Source organism: Symphalangus syndactylus, chromosome 17 (genome assembly GCF_028878055.3).
Source record: "Symphalangus syndactylus isolate Jambi chromosome 17, NHGRI_mSymSyn1-v2.1_pri, whole genome shotgun sequence".
Lineage (NCBI taxonomy): Eukaryota > Metazoa > Chordata > Mammalia > Primates > Hylobatidae > Symphalangus > Symphalangus syndactylus.
Genome location: NC_072439.2, coordinates 92,099,767 through 92,119,428, shown reverse-complemented (window position 1 = coordinate 92,119,428; position 19,662 = coordinate 92,099,767). Strand labels below are relative to the sequence as shown.

The following is a 19,662-nucleotide window of genomic DNA, read 5'->3' as shown; positions in this document are numbered from 1 at the left end:
ATATGTGTAAAATAATTAGATGACATATAGACATTGTAAAAAATATCAAAAATACAAGGAAGTAACAGTGAAAAGTAAATTTCCTTCCCACTCTGGTCTTCTTAGTTTGCAATTTCCCTTTTACGGTGGTTGCTCAGAGACATCCTATGCATATATAAGTATATATGCATAAGTTTTGTGTATGGAGAGAATACTATAGCTCTACCTTCCTATTTTTGCATACAAATGTAACATGATGTACACAATATTCTGTGATTTTTGTTCCTTTTACTCAATAACTATTAGAGACCTCTCTATATCAGCATCTGTGATCTGTCTCTACATTTTAAAACAGATTCCTAGTATTCTGTTGAATTTATATAACCATTTTGTACTAGTCTGTCCATTTTCAAGAATATTTGCTGTTTCCAATATTTTGTTAACACCAACAATGCTTTGATGAACATCATTGCATATAATAATTTGTGCCATGTGTAAGGGGTACATTCCTGTATCTTGCAAGGAGAATTCTTGCTCTAAGGGCGTATTTATTTTTTATGTTGATGTATATTGCTTACTTGTTTTCCAAATAAGCTGTACAGTTTTCCCAACCATATATGAGAGTATTTGTTTCCCTGTATTTATCCTTCCTCCCTATATTGTCAATTTTTTGAACTTGCCAATCTCATTATAATTCTAAGGTATGTTTAATTATGACTGAGGGTAAGCATCTTAACAATCGTTTGTTGCATTCCTTCCACATAACCACTTAGTTCTTCATTATACCCTGAAATATATCCATCTTCTCTCCACTAGTTTCAAATGGAAGCTTAAATAAATTTGTTTATTTGAGTCTAAACTCTCCATTTCTAAACTCTCTATTCTTTTACATTTACCTTATTATTTACATGTATCAGTACTAACTTTTGTAAAATGCATAGATTAAGATATTTTCATGTACAATAGGTCAGTGCCTCTTCTTTTTCTCAGAATTTCGCTAGGTATTCTTGCTTTATTTTTCAGTGGTAGTGATGGAGTTGTTTCATAAAATAAACATTGAAATACACCTTGTTTAAAAGAGGGGTATTATCACAATAAAACAGGGAAAGCTTTATGCCTAAGGTTGGGTTAGACGTGGAACTGAAAGTAGTGTGTAGGAGAACAAAGAGAACCAACAAAGGGAAGAAAATGGAATAAATGTTCCGAAAATGAGATACTATTAGAAACCCAGAAGTTCCCTGGAATAAAACATGCACTTGAATGTGGAAAGTTATTAAGTAGCCAGCTAGCTCTGTAGGTCAGCATTTATAACCCCTACTTTTAAAGGCCTTGACAAACAGTGCTACAGTTCTGACCTTAAACTTAAATTCCTTGGGCTCTTAGTACCTGTAAACATGTACCCAACAGTCCTCCCCCTAGCATGCACTTCACCAGTCACAAGGAGCCATTATTAATGCACGTCCTGGTAGGAAGCATAACTTATAGAGAAGCTAGTAAGTTCTGAGAAAGAAGAAAATAAACACAGGTACCAAACCACTATCCTAAGCTGATTGTCCTTTAAATATGTCAAAATCCAGACTTTTCAGTGTCACTTCAGTGATCTCAACAATAGGAATCCTGTGTTTGCTGCTATTCCAGGTAACTACCTCTCTTTCTGGGTTAAGGTTTTCAGAGGTACTCTGAGGTACTCTGAGGACTTGATTTGCTATAGATTTATACGTGAGCAACTTAACTGCTTCTACATTTAAAAGATTTCCTTCAAGCGTTACTAGCGTCTTATGATTTCTTGTATTCACCAGTCAGAGGGACAAAACAAAATGTCCATGGCATTAGTCTTATTTCTCCTTTAATTAGTTCTATTGCTACTGAAATAAAGTGATTGCAAAGTTAACCTTTGTTTAACTTTGCTATGCTGTTAATTTTTTTTTAATTCAAAATGCTATTGACACAGAACAAAATGCTATGGCTGGATTAATTTAAGACATGTTTACTATTGCCTGCAACCATACTTGATGCTTGACAGTTTTTCAATGCTGAGTGATGTAGACAGAACCATTTTAGGATTTATTTCAGTTCCTCTGCTCTAGCATCCCTTTCTGACTAATAACGTGCATCTCTATATCTGTGTGACTTCAATGCAAGGTATCTGAAAGATTTAGATCTAAAGTAAATTATAGCTTTTCTTACCTCTTCATAGTAACTGGAAGTTTGACAGCTAATGTGTTGGCAGTGAGGTGCTAATAATTCAATACTGTGTACTATTGCTAGGGTACAACACACAGAAAAGACATGGAAGTGACTTGAAAGTGAAATGCTGGTTTTATTTGTTTATCTGTTAAGCTGGATCCCAAACGATTTCATCTACTCATAAATAAACTTTCTTTATGGACAAAATGTGAATGTTCATTTTCCTTTCACTTAGTATGCAAATCTATTTGCAGCATTCTAGCAAAAAAGAATGCAACTCATTTTCTGTGCTTATAAATTGTTCATTACCACGCTCTCTGATGGCCAATTCATGGCTCCATCTGCAACTCCACCAATCTCTTTGCTCAGATAAACTTGGTGGAGTAAATACAAGGTGCTGAAGAAGATGCGTTTGGGATTAAGGGGGGAAAAGACATATCTCACACAGAACTCCCAAGTCTATCACTTTAAATTTTGTAACTTCTTACTTGTACTTTTATTTGCATGTTAGAATCCAGGAAATAAATACTTCAACTGACCTCATCAACTAAGTATTTAGAGCTACATATAAATGCTGTTTAAAGACTTTCTCATTGTACAGGGAAGGAGTCCTGGTGCAAAGGATCAAGCAAGCAAATAGATAGTAAGATCTTTAGAAAGAAGTGCCATTTTCCTTGTGATTTAGTGTATGAGATGTTGTAACCTATGACACTCAGTGCAGAGAACTAAGAGCATTATTTTAGAATGCTTACAGTATTGGACTCTTCAAACAAAGCAACCAAGATGATTACTTTTTTTCTCTTCCCTGCTAAAGAGAAGACTGTAAATCTCAACTGGAATGTCATGTGTCATGTGATCTTAAATGGACCTTACCCTTAGGGCAGGTTAAAGTCACCCTTTCATGAATATATATTTAATGCCCATTAATGCTAATAGGCTTAACTTCTGTTTCCATGTATGTACTTGGAACTTTTTTTTTTTTTTGCATGAAAATAATACTCACTAATAATGAACCTCTGACCTCTAGCTAAAACATGAAAACAAAAAATGCAAGGTGCACAAAAGCTCTTTAGAGCAAGCAAAATCTGCTTATAGAAAAAGCAAAAATTGTTGTAAAGTCCATTTCTATTGGTATGTAGAAACGGAATCTGGTTCACAATATATATCTTCTGCCACTGCTGAGCTTAAGAATCCACCCAGAGATTTTTTTCAATTAAAAATTCTGTGTAGCAACAATAAACTCTGCTACAGAGCTTTTAATTAAAAAAGCAAACGAAATGATATAAACCCACATTGTCTCTAGGCGCTGCTTGTCTTAAAGGATTAGGCTGATGAGATGTTTGGGTTTTATTGTTCTAAACATGTGTTTCAGTTGGTGCCCTCGGATCTACCATGTGAAGAAGACAAAATGTAAGTAAACAGCGAAAAACTCCATGTTTTTATTTAGCATTTAAAAAATTCAAAGCATAAAAAAGGCTCAAGCCATTAGAAAGAGCCCAGTTGAGTTTCAAATGATCATTATAATCAGAAGAAAAGTACATGGTTGGTAAATGCAGATGGCTCGATTTTTTTTTCTGAAAACAGCAAAGGTAATTTTCATTACGATCAGCTTTGTTAAAGAAATAAGAGGCCTAGTTGATTTCTAGATATTTTTGCACACTGAATTTATCTTCCTCAAGGTTTCAAGGGTACTTTAAGTTCATAAAAGAATCACGATGTTATCTATGGCTGCATCCACACTCAAAAATCACAGTGACCAAAGGAGGCAGTTTTCTGTATAACTCAGTTTAAAATACAAGCAAACTAACCAAAGTTCTAAACTGCAATGTGTGTATATTTCAAAGTGCTTGTGATATGAATTATGTGAACAATTGACTCAATTTTTTCACTTTTTGTGCTATAGACTTAATGGTTCTCAGAATTCTATTCAGCAGATGAAGAGAAGGTGCCATTAATAATGATACTGATAATTAATATCTGTAATTCATTGTGACATAGTGTCAGAAAAGCACTTCCACCCAGCACTGTCTCCTCCTGGTTGCAGCCCTTACTGTTAGCCAGCTGTTTTCAGTTTTCATTGCCTGTTACCCTCAAAGCCATGCTGTCTGTATAGCAGGAAGCTATGATTGTATCATACAGCAGGAATTGGGACCATTCACCTGTTTCTGGTGGATCATCTTATTGTTAAGAATCTGCTTATTAAATTTGTGCTGCTCTTTCAGCTTTTGCATGGCTCTCGATTGCTATTTCTTTACGTTAATTTTGGAACTGCTTTTTCACTCTGTCATATGCTGCTTGTGATGTAACAGAGTATTTGATTGTTTGCACGTTTATCTGACTCAGGATTTCCTGGCTGCCCTTATCTTATCTCCTCATCTGCCTTTGACCCAGACTAACAAAATAAAGAAGTTCAGAATTGGAAAGGATCTTAAATGTTGAATCTAACTCTAATCAACGTGACAGAAAAATATGGTATTAAGAAAGTTTTTATGCTGACTTTAGAGCTACTGAGGCTACCGCTCTCCCTTTTAGGTGAAGGGATTGAAACCTAAGAGAAATAGTAAATTAGTAGGTAGGTTTCAACTGGTACTTAGGTGTCACATTCTTTGGCTACATCCTTTTGCATCTAAGTGTCTATAATGGTTATCATTATTTAATACAATTGCTTTTGAGTAAAAACAAAAAAAAAACCCTCAAATAAAATGTAAATTGGTAGAAAATAAAAACAAAAAAGAGAGTGGCTGGGAATGTAGGGTGGTCGTATAAGGTAAGTAAATGTATTGAAGATGTGCGCAATATCTCAAGTCTTTTGTTATCACAAGACAGTGTCAGTGGAATGAATCTATAAGGAAAGTCATGCTGTTTTCTGAGGGAGTAAAAAGTCTCCTCCAACAAAATCCTCTTTCTCTAAGTATATTTATAGAAGAGATTTCAGTTTCGAATCACTTCTTTGATCTGAGACATTATCTCCTGTTCAAATACACTACCCAGCCAAGAGACCATATTCATCCACTTACCAGCCCTGCTATAAGAGGGTAACACACAAACACGGCAGATTACAGTGAAAAGGACTGTAAAGCTGGCCTACTCCGAATGTCTTTTAGAAAATGAGAAACATAAAAGGACAGTAGCTTGTCCGAAGTTCACATGCAAAATGGACACAGGAAAGGGAGATTTTGATTGGAATGCAAGGGAGCATCAAGGTAAAAACATGAAACATGGATCGCCTAGATAGAGGCCCTGGTGGAGGAGGTGCTGATTAGCTAGAAATAAAAACATTTGTATTAATCAACTACTATGTTCCAAGGATTGTGCAAAACAATTTGCATATATTTTCCATTAAAAACAAAACAAAACCAAACAAAAAACTGGTCGACCGGGCGCCGTGGCTAACCGTGTAATCCTAGACTTTGGGAGCCAAAGTGGGTGAATCACCTGAGGTGGGGAGTTCGAGACCAGCCTGGCCAACATGGTGAAACCCCATCTCTACTGAAAATACAAAAATTAGCCGGGCGTGGTGGCACACACCTGTAATCCCAGCTACTCAAGAGGCTGAGGCAGGAGTATCGTTTGAACCTGGGAGATGGAGGTTGCAGTGAGCCGAGATTGCACCACTGCACTCCAGCCTGGGTAACAGAGCGAGACTCCATCTCAAACAGCAACAACAACACTGGTCTATTTTATTATTCCCTATTTAAATTTGTTTTCAAACACCAGGGTATGTTTTTCTGATCCAATCCAATTATTTTACTTTTCTAACTGTATTTTTAACATAAACAAAACATTGCTGTGCTGTCTTTTCATAAAATTTAAATGCTGTAAGTAATTTATTTTATGAAATAAAACATGACAGAGCCCCTCTTATCATACTTCTGACTTAGTCCTCTTTTGATTAATAGCCAAGGACACTGACGTGCATGAATGCACAAAAATAGATTGATTTATGAAACAAATATGACTATATGTATAAAAGATTCTGTAAATTAACAGCATTGATAGATTTTCTAATGATATACCACATCTTGCTTGGCTTGATAAAGTGAAATAGTTTACACAAGAGTAGGAAAGCAAGTTAAAAGGCAGAGCTTGGACTTGGATATGGGACTGAATCCTGAGCCCAGAATTTCAACCACGAAGTTATATTGTATATCCAACATTTAATCAATTATACATCTGGTGAAATGCCTGAGAGATACATAGTCCATTCATTCTTTGAGATACTATACAATTTACTACCAGTTTCTGGGTAATATGATTTGTGACTCATCCATCCCTCAAATTACTGTAGCTGAATTACACTTAGGCCTATGTTGAGGAATGACTTTTTAAAAATAAAAAAAAATCGTGAAATTTGTTATTGAATTTATTCTGAGAATACTATGGAAAACATTGTTCTTATGTTAACAGTGTTCTCTTTATGAGGCCTCATAGCTTGAATTTTTCTCTGGTTTCGATGCCAGGAATAGTTGTGCATCTGGTGAGTAATGCTGTTCATTTTGTTAATTTTAGAGGACACTATATAACCAATAGTCTCTCTCTTTATGTTAGCTGCTAGGAAGCTTAAGTCAGATCTACAGTTCAATTCAAATTTTATATATGGTATTTACTATATTCAGTTTACAAACTGATGTCACTATTGGCCTATTCTCTTTGTCTGATCCTCACCAGGCTCTCATTTCTATTTTTTTTTTTAAATTTTCAATATTTCCTTAAAGCATTTGGAACACAGGATATTGGATTCATTCAGGCAATATTCCACACAGTAATATGAGGTTAGAGCTGGCTATTACTGTTCCCAGTTGCACCACTACATGGTGCTAAGAGACATGGACTCTGCAGCCAGAACATCTGGGTTTAAAACCTACTTCTACCACTTCCAGCTATGCTAATTTGGGCAAGTTACTTAATGTCTCTGTGACTGAGTTTTCTCAGTTGTAAAAGGAGAATTATAATAGTATGACCCTACCGCATAGTGGTGTAAGTTTGAGAGTCCGTTGTTTCACATGAAGTTACGCATCTGGTTTTAGAAGACTGTCTGCCCTAGAAAATGCCGAGTAATGTAACAGAGAAACCAATGAAGCAACTCTGCATATTTCTTCCTGAATTTATCAAATTCATAAATGCATAGTTAATCTAAGGTCCACAGATTCTCAGCACAGAGAAGAAGAATAAAAATCAACTCCTCTAACCATTTGTATAGCGCAGAAATCATCTCCATGACATCAAAGTAACAAAAGGAAATGGTTCTGATAAGGACAGAAATTATCTCCCTCAACAACGAATTCTAGATAGTACTTATTCCAAATGTCTTTCTTACACATTATAGTCAGCTCTCACTTCCCCCGATGATTAATTTTCTTTTTAGCAAAATCATACCAATTTGACCAATCCCTGAGGAATAATTTCATTTTCAAAAATATAACCTTTCCTATACTGACTATCTTGGAAGTAATATTTGAGTAATTAGAATACTCTTACTTTTTTAGGAACTGAAAAAGTTTCTGTTTAAAACTTGAATTTAAGAGAGAAATGGAAGTAATGGTTTGAGGAGGGGAGCATATGGAGCCAGAAGACACAAGTTGCAGTGTAGTTCTCTGACTAGGTAGTGACCTCCCCTCTTCCTTTCTCCACCTGGAGTCTCAGTGGTACACTGTGCAAAATCCCAAAGGTCAACAAATGATCTCAAAGGTGCCTGCAATTTGGAACTTACATGATTACTGCATTTCTCCAGCCAACTGCTTCCTAGCCATGTTATTTCTTATCAGAAGCTCCACCAGAGGGTGCACCAGCTAAGAAAAAAAAAGTGAAATAAAGTCGGTTTGGAAAATTGTTAGCCCAGGAAGAAAAAAAATAGAGGGCCTTAAAAATTAGATTTAAGAAACACAATGAGGTGGCTAATATTTAGAATTGAGTTTGACTATAAGTAAAGGGGCTATTTTAAAATAGAAAAAAAGTAAAAGAAGAGGAGGGAGATGAAATAATCCATACTCCTGACCATGAGCTTAGATGTCACAATTCAAAAAAAAACCAAAAAAAAAAAAAAAACAGCAACAACAAAAACTTTCTGCTTTTTTAATTGGGTCAGGACACCAAGAGAATTTTCCCACATCTGCCTCTTAAAAAATCTATATTTTTAAGGTTTTAATTTTTTAATATAATATTTTAAAGTTCTTTTTACTACAAAGTGATTCATATACATTACAATAATTCAAACAATATGAAAGGGATAGAGTTCTTCATAATGCCATCTTCAAGAGAAGTGGGCACTTCAATAGTCTGGTGTATATTTATGTCTGGTAGTAATTTTGGTGAAATCATTGTACTTGTGGAAAATAATATATACAAAGTAAGATTGAAGTCTCTATACTATTTTACTTAGCAAGACTTATTTATAAACGTGTCTACATTATTTTTGATGATTGAATAATATTCCTATGTAAGTAGGTCCCATTAATTATTTTTCACATCTTTTATTGATGGTCATTTGTCTTAGGATGCTTTTTAAAGTCACACTTCAGTTGCCATTTTTTTTTCCAGCCATACCTGTGAATTTTGCTGAACACTCTGGGCGCTCAAAAGAACAAAGAGCAAACAAACAGAAAACAGAAAAAAAAAGACGCAGAGATTTATATGTGGAGGGGAATGAAATAATCTGTAGGCTGGGTGATTGGTTTTTGTCTTAAATGTTTGTGATAAAATTTTTAAATGGACACTTCACATATGTTAAAAGTCATTTCTGACTGGTATGATGATGAGATGACACACTGCCTCCTCAGGGAAGCTAGATGCAATAAATTAACTGACATTTATGAATGTCTTCAAACTGAAATAAACTGAGTTATTTTAACAATGGCTGAAGAAGATATGATTAAGTATAGTGTCTTCCCAGAAGTGTATCTGACTGTGAATAACAGATTTCCACTGTTCAAGCTCAGCTCAGAATACCTTAAAAGTAGCTTGTATATTGAGGTAGGAAAAAAGTCCATCAGCTCACTTACATTTAGTGTGCCATGTTAGGCATAGCGAGGGACTCTATACCTACAGAGTTATACCTCCCAAAAATCACTCTGTGAACTTTGTCTGTCTGTGATCTTTTAAAACTTGTCTCAAGAAAGATTGAGTGTGGCCAGACACACACAGGAGGGTCAACTTCCTGACTGAAGGAGTCAACTTCTAACTCCTTGGTAAATGGTAGGTATGGCCACGTTCATTCATTTTCCTCCTAGCCTAATTTCTTTCCTCACCGATTGTATAACAAGAGGGCAAACAGTTGTCCAGTGCCTCCTATTCTCTACCAAGATATTCTTCCCTGGAGAATTTGAGTTTTATGTGACTGTAGCTCTCTAGATGAACAGAATATAGCTGTAGTGGTTATCTACCTAATACCAAACACCTGTGATTTGTTGTTCCTGAAGAGTTAGTCACTGCCTTCTCAAAGCTTAACAGTATTTGTAACTCTAGAATCAAACCCATTATAATGCATTTATCTGTTTATCTATCAGTCTGATAATTTCATATTTACTTGTATTCTCAGTGCCTTGAATTGAGTGGGCATAAACATTTGCATAATTGTGCTGGGTGAGGGAAGGTGTGGGCTGGTATGGGAATATGTAGGTGATTGTTCTGGAGAAACAGGTGTGATCAATGCCAATTTTGTTGGGTGAAAGAAATAGGCTTTGGCTATCTAGAGTTCCAGGACTAACGCTCTTCCTTTATCACCAGGTGTGTAAATTATAATGACCAACACCCTAATGACTGGTATATCTGGTAAGGAATCTTCCATTTGTTTTATATGACAGTTGGTGGTATATACGCTCTTTGTCCTAAATAATTTGAGATGGTACATGAAATCATACAGCTTAAGGAAAGATTAGGGGTCATGCAAATGAATATAGAAACATCACTTTCAGATTGTTGGCCAATGTTTATATAAACACTTCTTGTGACAAAGGGACTCACTATTTTAAAAAATAAGTTTATTTTAGAGCTGAAAATCTTTAACAGCAAAATAATTGTTATTTGTCTTGAAATCTCCCTAAATGACCCTCCACTGATATTAGTTCTGGCCTTAAAAGCCATTCCAAATGACCACTGTCTCTTGTATGAGATAATCCTTCAGATTTTTTTTTTTCTGAGATACAGTTTTGCTCTGTCGCCAGGCTGCAGTGCAGTGGCGCAATCTCGGCTCACCGCAACCTCTGCCTCCTGGGTTCAAGAGATTCCCCTGCCTCAGCCTCCTGAGTAGCTGGGACTACAGGCGTGCACCACCACACCCAGCTAATTTTTTGTATTTTAGTAGAGATGGGGTTTCACCATGTTGGCCAGGATGGTCTCGATCTCCTGACCTAATGATCTGCCTGCCTCGGACTCCCAAAGTGTTGGGATTACAGGTGTGAGCCACTGCGCCCGGCCCCTTCAGAAATTTTAACCTCTTAAATCTTGACATTTGTATATTCTAAACTTAACATTGTCAGTTCACTCAGTTAGCTGGTTAGCTCCTTAAAGGCAAAGATCCTCTCTGCCTACTTTTGAATTTCTATCCCCAGTATCTAAAGTGTGTGTAGCTACTTAAATACTAACTGAATGGATGGATGGACGAATGGATGGATGGATGGATGGATGGATGGATGGATGGATGCATGGATGGATGAATGGGTGGATGGATGTCTGAAAGGAAGAATGGATGAATGAATTAAGACACTGCCTTTCAGAATAACCCTCCAATTTCTAAGGAGAAAATGATCATTACCACCTGGAAAGATCAACCCTTTCTGAGGCCAAAGAATATTTCCAGTTCAGTGGAAATGTATGGGTGGTGGTAGGAAATTGCTTAAGGAATTCAGTGTCCCACATTGCTTGCGGCCAGTCTAGCTGAGTCTTCACCCCACTTCTAGGTAGTAGTGGAAGCTCTTAACTTCCCTGCATGCTCTACCTCATTCTTTTCTCGGTTACTTTTGGAGTCAGGATCCTGCTGCTGGTTCTGGTGGCAGCTCTTCTCTGTGGAGCCGTGGTCCTCTGCCTCCAGTGCTGGCTGAGGAGACCCCGAATTGATTTTCACAGGCGCACCACGGCCGTCTTTGCTGTTGGAGACTTGGACTCCATTTATGGTGAGTTGTCTGCACACTTCTGGACTCTTTTTTGATACTTTGTGGTTTTGTGGTTAATTGAAAAACTGTTCTCCCAAAAGCAGATCTGGGAACTTAGAAAAAGATGTGGCTTATTGCAGACACCAAGGACTGCATTGAGAAGAGTTTAAGGGAGTAAATTTCATAAGAAAGAAAATGTGTCTCGGGAACTGACCCACAGTTAAGTATAAGGAAAGCAACTAAATATTTTGTTGTTCAATAAACAGAAGAGAAGAAGTATGCAGGGCTGGGCAGTCCAGGTGAATGGTAGGGTTTAGGGTACCGAAAAGCACCTCCGAGCTTTTATTGTCAACCTATCTTAACTGGTATTTATAATTTCATTTACTGAGCTTTCTATGCTTTACAGAACTCATCTGAAGTAACATTGAACGACACTTACCAGATTGTCTGCGGTCAATGCAGAATCTGAAATTCCATGGAATGGTCAGGGGAATGTCAATTTTCATGCCCTTTCATCTCAGCGTTCTGATCCTGTCAGCTCCCAACCCCCCTCCCAAAACCATGCCCTTCCCTTCATTTTCTAGTTTGCACGAGGAAGTAAAGAAGGGAAGAAATTAAGGGCTTAGTTATTTGCAGCTGCCAGCCTTAGCCGTGAGTAGAAAAAAACAACCTACTGATTTCTGGGAGGCCATAATTGATAGCTATTTCTTCATCTTAAGTATCGTCTCAAGCAGGGCCTGTTGTGAGACTTTATTCTAAGGTACTGCATTACACACTACAGTTACCTCGAGAGTGCTTAACAGAGATAATAGCCAAAGCCATCTTTCAGAAACTGGGCCACCATGAAATTTGCAATAGATGGAGCAGGGTGTGCCCTGGGGAAAACTAACAGCAAGATGAAAAGTGGGGTAAAAATAAACAAAAATGTGTTAACATCAAACTTAGTTTTCTAAGATAATGATTATATTCACCTCCAGCTTTTTTTTTTTCCTTCAAAGGGTATTACTTAACAGAGGCAATGCATTATCAGTTTGGGAAATGGTTCTTTTAGGAAAGATAATTAAAGTCACCAAAACAATAGTTCTTCCTCCTAAAATCAAAAGCACCTTCCACAGGGCATAGAGGGAAATAGGGTTATTGATCTTTTAACAAAATATGTTAGTCAAAGGAGTCAATATGCTAACATTGGACTACTTTTCTTAACCTCGAGGTATTTAATAAGTAAATGCAATTATGCTTCTTTTATCTGAACTTAAGTTTCTAAAAAGAAAAATGCAGCCTAGTACTTTCAGCTCTTCTCTCACTTTGAGAAAGACCTTTTACTCGACTATCTTGAATCTTAAAAGAATTTTGATTTTAATTTTAAGTATATTATTAAGCTAGACAGTTATACTGTTAAAAATTTTTAAAGCAGTTTATGTGCCATGGTTATACACTTCTTTATCTAATGTTTTTATATTTCTTGCATGGCAGTTTCCATATGTGCTCTTGAACTTGCCTGAACGTCATGGGTGTGAAGGAAGTGTCAAGGCTGATGTACTGCTTTAGCAATCTGCATGTGCTAGCACTGTGACGGGCAAGAGACTCACATTCTCTATGTTACTCTGAAATCATTCAGAACAGGCAAAAAAAAAAAAATCCTTGGGGATAAATTGCTTTTTTTTTTAAAAAAAAAAAAGAAGGTCACAATTTGTTTTACATCTGTCAAATGCTAAGCAGTAATTTGCGGATTTTCAGATATTATCTCTAAATCCTAAATATCAACTTGGTAAAGTGACTATTATTTATCTTAGAGGATGTTATTTACTTCTCTCATTCTCAAAGGGAAACATACATGCATAGATGTTTACTGCAAGTCAACTAATCGAGTTTAAACTGCCCAGAATTGGGGTTAGGGAACCAGTGAAAATGTGGGTTGGTCACTCTCAGCCCCGCCCATCCCTGGACACTAAGTACAGCCTCACTATTTGAACACCTCCAGTTTTCAATAGAGAAGCTTTTCAGTGGTAAGACTTGTGCTCCAGGATCTTCATGCCCATCCTCACTCTATTCTTTCCTCCCAACTCCACTGGTTTAACTTCTGGATCTTATTTTGCTCAAGAAACATTTAAACTCTTCCATCCTGAGTTGCACTGCAGATCTCTCTACTATTGATTCCCATTAGTTACTCTGTCCTATTTATCTTTTTTTTTTTTTGCCTACGCTGGATTGATTGTTAGGTTGTTCCACCCACTGCCCATGTTCCGTCTTGTCCCAGGGATGCTCAGGACGGCAAGACAGGCAGGGAACAGCCATTCAGACAGTCTTTGATGTGGATAAGGTACCCAGAGCTGTACTTTTTGGCATTCCTGTTTCTCTTCTCCAAAACAAAATACAAAAGGGTAAATTAGGAAAGGGTGATCTCCCATCTCTAGTGACTTCTTATCTAGTAATTTCTGGAAGTAAATTTCAGACAGTCAATATTTTAAGACAGTCTGAAACCTGGACCCATGCTAAATTTACGTTCCTCACTGGATCTTCATGATACCTTCACTTCTCCATACAAATGATTCTTCCCACCTAATATTTCTATAAAAAGAAGCTACTCTCCAAAAGGGAACTTAAAGAATCGCTTGCTTTTGTGGCTACAGAAGGAGGTGAGGGTCAAAACCACAGCATCTACCTCCACAGCTCCCACAGAGTATATACTCACAGCTGAGAACTGAATCCAGCTGCCACAGGATTCAAACGCCCACACCAAGGTTATGGGACTGTGCTTCTGAATTTCCCTGACAGTCCCTGTTCAGAAGAGAAACAGAAAAATGAGAAATCTCTGGAATGACACTGGTGACATGTTAGAATATAAAATAAGCTTTCTGGACTCCCTGCCATTTCTTGAGCACAAAGGTGAAGATGGGATGTTCCCAGCTGAATACAGAATGTGGGAAATGGGTCATTTGAAACATTTTAATAGAGAGACTAGATTTGATATATTCACCTTGGGTTCCTCCCGGAACTTAATTTTTTAAATTTTTACCAAAGCTTATTTTACTTAATTATCACCATTTGTTGAATATATTAATTGAAATAGCTCGGCTCTTCTGACCTGTGGGGCAAAGGTTTGACTCACAGGATCTCCGGGAAGCTGCCCTCAACTGAGCAGAACTCAGAGGAAACTTTTGACTGAAAAACTGAGGTGGACAAATTGTGCTAATGTTAAAATACATAAAATAGAGAATTCCTTTCAATCAGAACTACTGACAGTATTACATGGTGCAGGTTGCCAGTTATTCTGATTAGAAATACTAAACAGAAAAAAGAAAACACTTGGCTTGGATCCTTATGAGAGGTATGTAAGGAGAGTGTTGCCAACACAGCCCATCCCAATGTCTGGTGGAATTTCCTGCCTGGGAGAGGTCTGTGGGTTCTCACCCAAACACCACAGACCACAGTAGCGTTTCCTGGGCTAATGTTCCTGTCTTTTCACAGTACTCTGCTGATTCAGTCTTTAGATAACTGGTCTTCCTTCCTCTTCATAGGATCTATACCCCTGAAGTGTGGATCCCAGACTCAGGGCCTTCTCAAAAGTCTTTGGATTCAGTAGAAGAGACTCTGGCACTTACTGTGCACTCAAAGATCACTCTCCATGTCCACAATGTGTTAGGAAGATCTTTACCCTTCAGAAAGGGAAAAATATTCCCTCTGATGCCCCCTGTTGTGGGCTGAACTGTGTCCCACTCAATTTCATATGTTCAAATTCTTACCCCAGTATCTCAGAATATGACTATATTTGAAGATAGAGTCTTTAAAAAGACAAAGGCAATGAAATTAAGATGAAGTAATTGGGATGAACCTTAATTCGATATGACCAGCTTTCTTATAAGAAGATATTAGCACACAGACAGACAGGCACAAACTAAAGACCATGTAGAGACACAAGGAGAAGGGTGGCCACCTGCAATCCAAGGAGAGAGGCCTCAGAAGAAACCTACCCTGCTGACACCTTGGTCGTGGACGTCTAGACTCCACAATTGTGAGAAAATAAATTTATACACCTTGGTCGTGGACATCTAGACTCCACAATTGTGAGAAAATAAATTTATGTTATTTAAGTGATCCAGTCTGTGGTACTTTGTTATGACAGCCCTAGTAAACTAATACAACTCCTCTCTTGGGGAGTGAGGGGGAGGAAGAGGGGCTGTCAGAGAAAGAAGAAGAGGAGAAGATCAGAAGAAAGTCAAGATGGCAGAGAAGGAGAAGATGCAGAGCAAGAGAAAGAGGAAGAAGAGAAGAAACAGTATAAAATCAGAGATATTTTAAGGGCTAAAATTTAAACCTATTTATTTTATACAGACTCTAAATTCTTCTGTTTTTCTTCAGCCCCACTTCCTCTTCCTGGTCCCAGCTCCAGAATCTCCTCCTCTTTCTTCTCTCCTTATTATGCTCCCCTGAACTTCACTCATCTTCTGGATCCGGTTCTCCTTCCCCATCTCTGCTACAACCCAGAGAGCGTCCGATCAACGCCCTCATGTCTTCTCAAATGGCATCATCCATGCCATAGCTTCTGAGACCTTCTTAGTTCCTTCTGTAAATTGTCAAAGATGAATAATTCTAGTATTATGTGGGTGTGTTTTGTTCAGTATCTGTGTTGAGATAATTTTTTTTCATTCGTTTTGATGTTTTCCTATCTTAGTGTATTAGTCCAGTTTCATACTGCTGATAAAGACATACCCAAAACTGAGCAATTTACAAAAGAAATAGGTTTAATTGGACTTACAGTTCCATGTGGCTGGGGAAGCCTCACAATCATGGTAGAAAGCAAGGAAGAGCAAGTCACATCTTAGATGGATGGCAGCAGGCAAAGAGAGAGTAAGGAAGATGCAAAAGTGGAAACCCCTGATAAAACCATTAGATCTTATGAGACCTATTCACTACCACAAGAACAATATGGGGGAAACTGCCCCACCATGCAATTGTCTTCCACCAGATCCCTCCCACAACAAGTGGGAATTATGGGAGTACAAATCAAGATGAGATTTGGGTGGGGACACAGCCAAATCACGTCACTCGGTATCTTACCTAATTTAATAATGCCTTCAGAATATCTCCTAAGTGATAATACAACTGAAAACACAGGAGACTTCCTGTATTAGTCCATTCTCACATTACTATAAATAAATACCTGAGACTGGGTAATTTATGAAAAAAAAAGTTTAAATTGGCTCATGGTTCTGCAGGCTGTACAGGAAGCATCATGCTGGCATCTGCTTGGCTTCTGGGGAGGCCTCAGGGAACTTAAGTCATGGCAGAAGTCAAAAAGGGAGCAAGCACTTCACATGGCTGGGCCAGGAGGAAGAGAGTGGGAGGCAGGAGGTGTTACACACTTTTATACAACCAGATCTCATGAGAACTCACTATCATGAGAACAGCACCAATGGTATGGTGCTAAATCATTCATGAGAAACCATTCCCATGATCCAGTCAACTCCCACCAGGCCCCATCTTCAACACTGGGGATTACAATTCAACATTGGATTTGGGTGGGGAAACCGATCCAAATCATATCAATCTGCAAAACCAGTTTTCTCCCCCTTCTCAAATGCGGAAATGGGAAGTGAAAACACACATTGAGCCACAGACAGTGATTTTTTAAAAGGAATGTATGCAAATTTTTAGTAAAGATTGAGAAAAAAGAAGAAAAAAATCATTAAAATCTTCACATGACCACCTGTATCCCAAATCTCTATTGTTTGTGATCATTGCTCAGCAGTTCATAAATCCAAGGACTATAATTATGATGGGATAAAACAGATATTAAAAAGTTTTTTTAAAAAAAGATAAGGATTTTGGTTTAGTTAATTAGGTGAATTGTTTTGTTTTATTTTTTAAATTTGTATATTAAAAGTAGGCAATGTCATAGGAGTTTTGGAGTTTATTAAAAATGAAAGATTGTTTTTATTTTAATTTACTAAAAATAAGGATGACAATAAGGTTTTATTAAAAATAAAGTTGTGATGCTGAATAAAAGCCCATCTTAATGAGAAAGCAAAATATTTAAAGATAATTAATGGAACATGGAGTTTTGGAGGCGGGAAAAGAACAAATAGAGCTTGAGGCAGAAAAACAATTGACTAGGCATTAGAAAAGAGAGAATTTGAGAGCATAGGAGAGGGACCCCCACAATTGTTTGTCCATGTTTTTAATAAAACATAATCAATTACATAACATTCAAATAAGGGTCCCTTTGCCTTTATGCCATGAGGTCTGTGGATTGGAGCTGGGTTCCCTCAGGCTTGACAAGGCTTCCTAATTAGGTTCCCTGCCTTTCCTGAGCTGATCTCAAGGTGAAGCTCGAGGTGACACCCCTCCTAGGGACACTCATCCTGGCTTAGCTTCTCATTGGGGCTGATTGCTTATATTAGTTGAAGTTTGCAACCATACATGTAAAATAATACAATTTAGAAAGTGATATTTTAATTTTTCTAATGCAACTTACATTTCCCATGTTGGGAGCATTAGCTGAAATGCCATTAGTGTTGAGGAATCCTGTTCTATGATCTACAAAAGAGGATATTCCTTCTAGTTTCAGCTGCTAAATTGTAAATCCTTCGTGATGGGTTAGACAATGATGATTTCATCAGTTCAGGCAAGCAATTTTTTTTTTTTTTTTTTTTTTTTGCTGTGGTGAGTAAACCTTCACTGCAAAGATCAAGATAGTTGTAATTTTTTTCCCATAGATACAGATAATTTTCTGTTGCTTCAGTGATCCAAGCGATGCCAGAGTTTATTGGGCAGTTCATGTACTTATGTTTTATGCTCACTAGAAAGATTACAAGTCTTCATCTTTCTCTTTCCAGGGACAGAAGCAGCTGTGAGTCCAACTGTTGGAATTCACCTTCAGACTCAAACCCCTGACCTCCATCCTGTCCCTGCTCCATGTTTTGGCCCTTTAGGCTCCCCACCTCCATATGAAGAAATTGTAAAAACAAGCTGATTTTAGGTGTGGATTATCAATTTAAAGTATTAACGACATCTGTAATTCCAAAACATCACATTTAGGAATAGTTATTTCAGTTGTCGGAAATGTCCAGAGATCTATTCATATAGTCTGAGGAAGGACAATTCGACAAAAGAATGGATGTTGGAAAAAATTTTGGTCATGGAGATATTTAAATAGTAAAGTAGCAGGCTCTTGATGTGTCACTGCTGTATCATACTTTTATGCTACACAACCAAATTAATGCTTCTCCACTAGTACCCAAATAGGCAACAGTTAGGTGCTGGAAGTTGTTTCCATCACATTTAGGACTCCACTGCAGTATACATCACACCATTTTCTGCTTTAAACTCTTTCCTAGCATGGAGTCCATAAAAATTATTATAATTTAACAATAGCCCAAGCCTAGAATCCAACATGTCCAGAACCAGAACCAGAAAGATAATATTTGAATGAAGGTGAGGGGAGACAGTAGGAAAAAGAAAAGTTTGTAGTTGAAGGGTAAAGGATAAATGAAGAGGAAAAGGAAAAGATTACAAGTCTCAGTCCACGAGGTTTTATGCCTCAACCTGAAGGGGAAGAAATTGTAGATAGAAGGTGAAGGAGACTGCTGAAGATATGGAGCACATATAATGCCAATACGGGGAGAAAAGAAAAGTTCCCCTTTTACAGGAATGAAAGTGGCCTCCATAGTCCATAGCGTTTCTCTGGAGCCTCAAGGCTTGGCATTTATTGCAGCACCATGTTAAGAACCTTCGGCATAGGTATCTGTTCTCATGAGGACTGCAGAAGTAGCAATGAGACATCTTCAAGTGGCATTTTGGCAGTGGCTATCAGCAGGGGGAGGAAAAAATATATCCATTGCAGATGTCATATAATCTTCAGCTGACAAATTTGTTGAACAAAACAATAAACATCAGTAGATATCTAAAATTTAGCTTGACCAAACTTATTTCCTAATCTTCTTTTTCCAGATCTGTTTTATCCAAATCTTCCCCATCTCAGTTAACTGCAACTGTTGCTCAGGCCAAAAAATACTTGGAGCCATAGAAGCTAGGGTTATCCTTTTTAATAAACTATTTTTAGAGCAGTTTTAGGTCCACAGGAATATTGAGCAGAAGGTAGAGAGATTTCTTATATACACCCTGCTTTGACACTTACATAACCTCCCCCATTACCAGCATTTCTTGCCAGATTGATACACTTCTTACAATTGATGTGCCTATACTGACACCATTATCATCCAAAGTCCATAGTTTATATTATGATTTACTCTTGGTGTTGTATATTCTGTAGGTCTGACAAATTTAGAATGGCATGTACCTACCATTATAGTGCCACACAAAGTAATTTCACCACCCCTGAAAGTCATCTGTGCTCTGCCTATCTATCCATTCTTCCCTCCCTTCTAAATCCAAACAACCACTGATCTTT

General features: G+C 37.5%; 2 protein-coding genes across 6 annotated transcripts in view; one reads left to right on the top strand and one right to left on the bottom strand.

The window, feature by feature from the left end:
• The window catches only part of IL1RAP (interleukin 1 receptor accessory protein), a 216,172-nt gene extending 208,997 nt beyond the window's left edge, over nt 1–7,175 (bottom strand). For 2 of the 3 annotated variants that reach the window (XM_063620544.1, XM_063620546.1), the window contains exon 1: nt 7,133–7,153. In XM_063620544.1, coding sequence (XP_063476614.1) covers nt 7,133–7,137 — 5 coding nt within the window. In that variant the 5' untranslated portion in view covers nt 7,138–7,153. Of the gene's footprint in view, nt 1–7,132 lie in introns of all 3 variants that reach the window. The other variant, XM_063620541.1, reaches the window with a different exon arrangement.
• Nucleotides 1,451–19,161, top strand: TMEM207 (transmembrane protein 207). Of its 3 annotated transcripts, XM_063620548.1 has the most exons (5): nt 1,451–1,617; nt 3,539–3,576; nt 9,889–9,933; nt 11,131–11,273; nt 18,089–19,161. In XM_063620548.1, the coding sequence occupies exons 1-5, from the start codon at nt 1,543–1,545 to the stop codon at nt 18,223–18,225; spliced, it is 438 nt and encodes a 145-aa protein (XP_063476618.1). In that variant the 5' UTR covers nt 1,451–1,542; the 3' UTR covers nt 18,226–19,161. The 3 variants fall into 3 exon arrangements, 1 of the variants encoding a protein (XP_063476618.1); XR_010116508.1 differs by lacking the exons at nt 1,451–1,617; nt 3,539–3,576; nt 9,889–9,933; nt 11,131–11,273 and adding an exon at nt 11,797–11,903 and having other exon boundaries at nt 18,089–18,194; XR_010116509.1 differs by lacking the exons at nt 1,451–1,617; nt 3,539–3,576; nt 9,889–9,933; nt 11,131–11,273 and adding an exon at nt 11,910–12,012 and having other exon boundaries at nt 18,089–18,196.
• Nucleotides 19,162–19,662: the final 501 nt, after the last annotated feature.

Coding starts and splice junctions, on each gene's coding strand:
- TMEM207 (XM_063620548.1), top strand. CDS start 1,543: ATGTCAAAATCCAGACTTTTCAGTGTCACTTCAGTGATCTCAACAATA. Junction 3,577..9,888: donor CCATGTGAAGAAGACAAAAT/GTAAGTAAACAG, acceptor CTTTATCACCAG/GTGTGTAAATTATAATGACC. Junction 11,274..18,088: donor AGACTTGGACTCCATTTATG/GTGAGTTGTCTG, acceptor TTCTCTTTCCAG/GGACAGAAGCAGCTGTGAGT.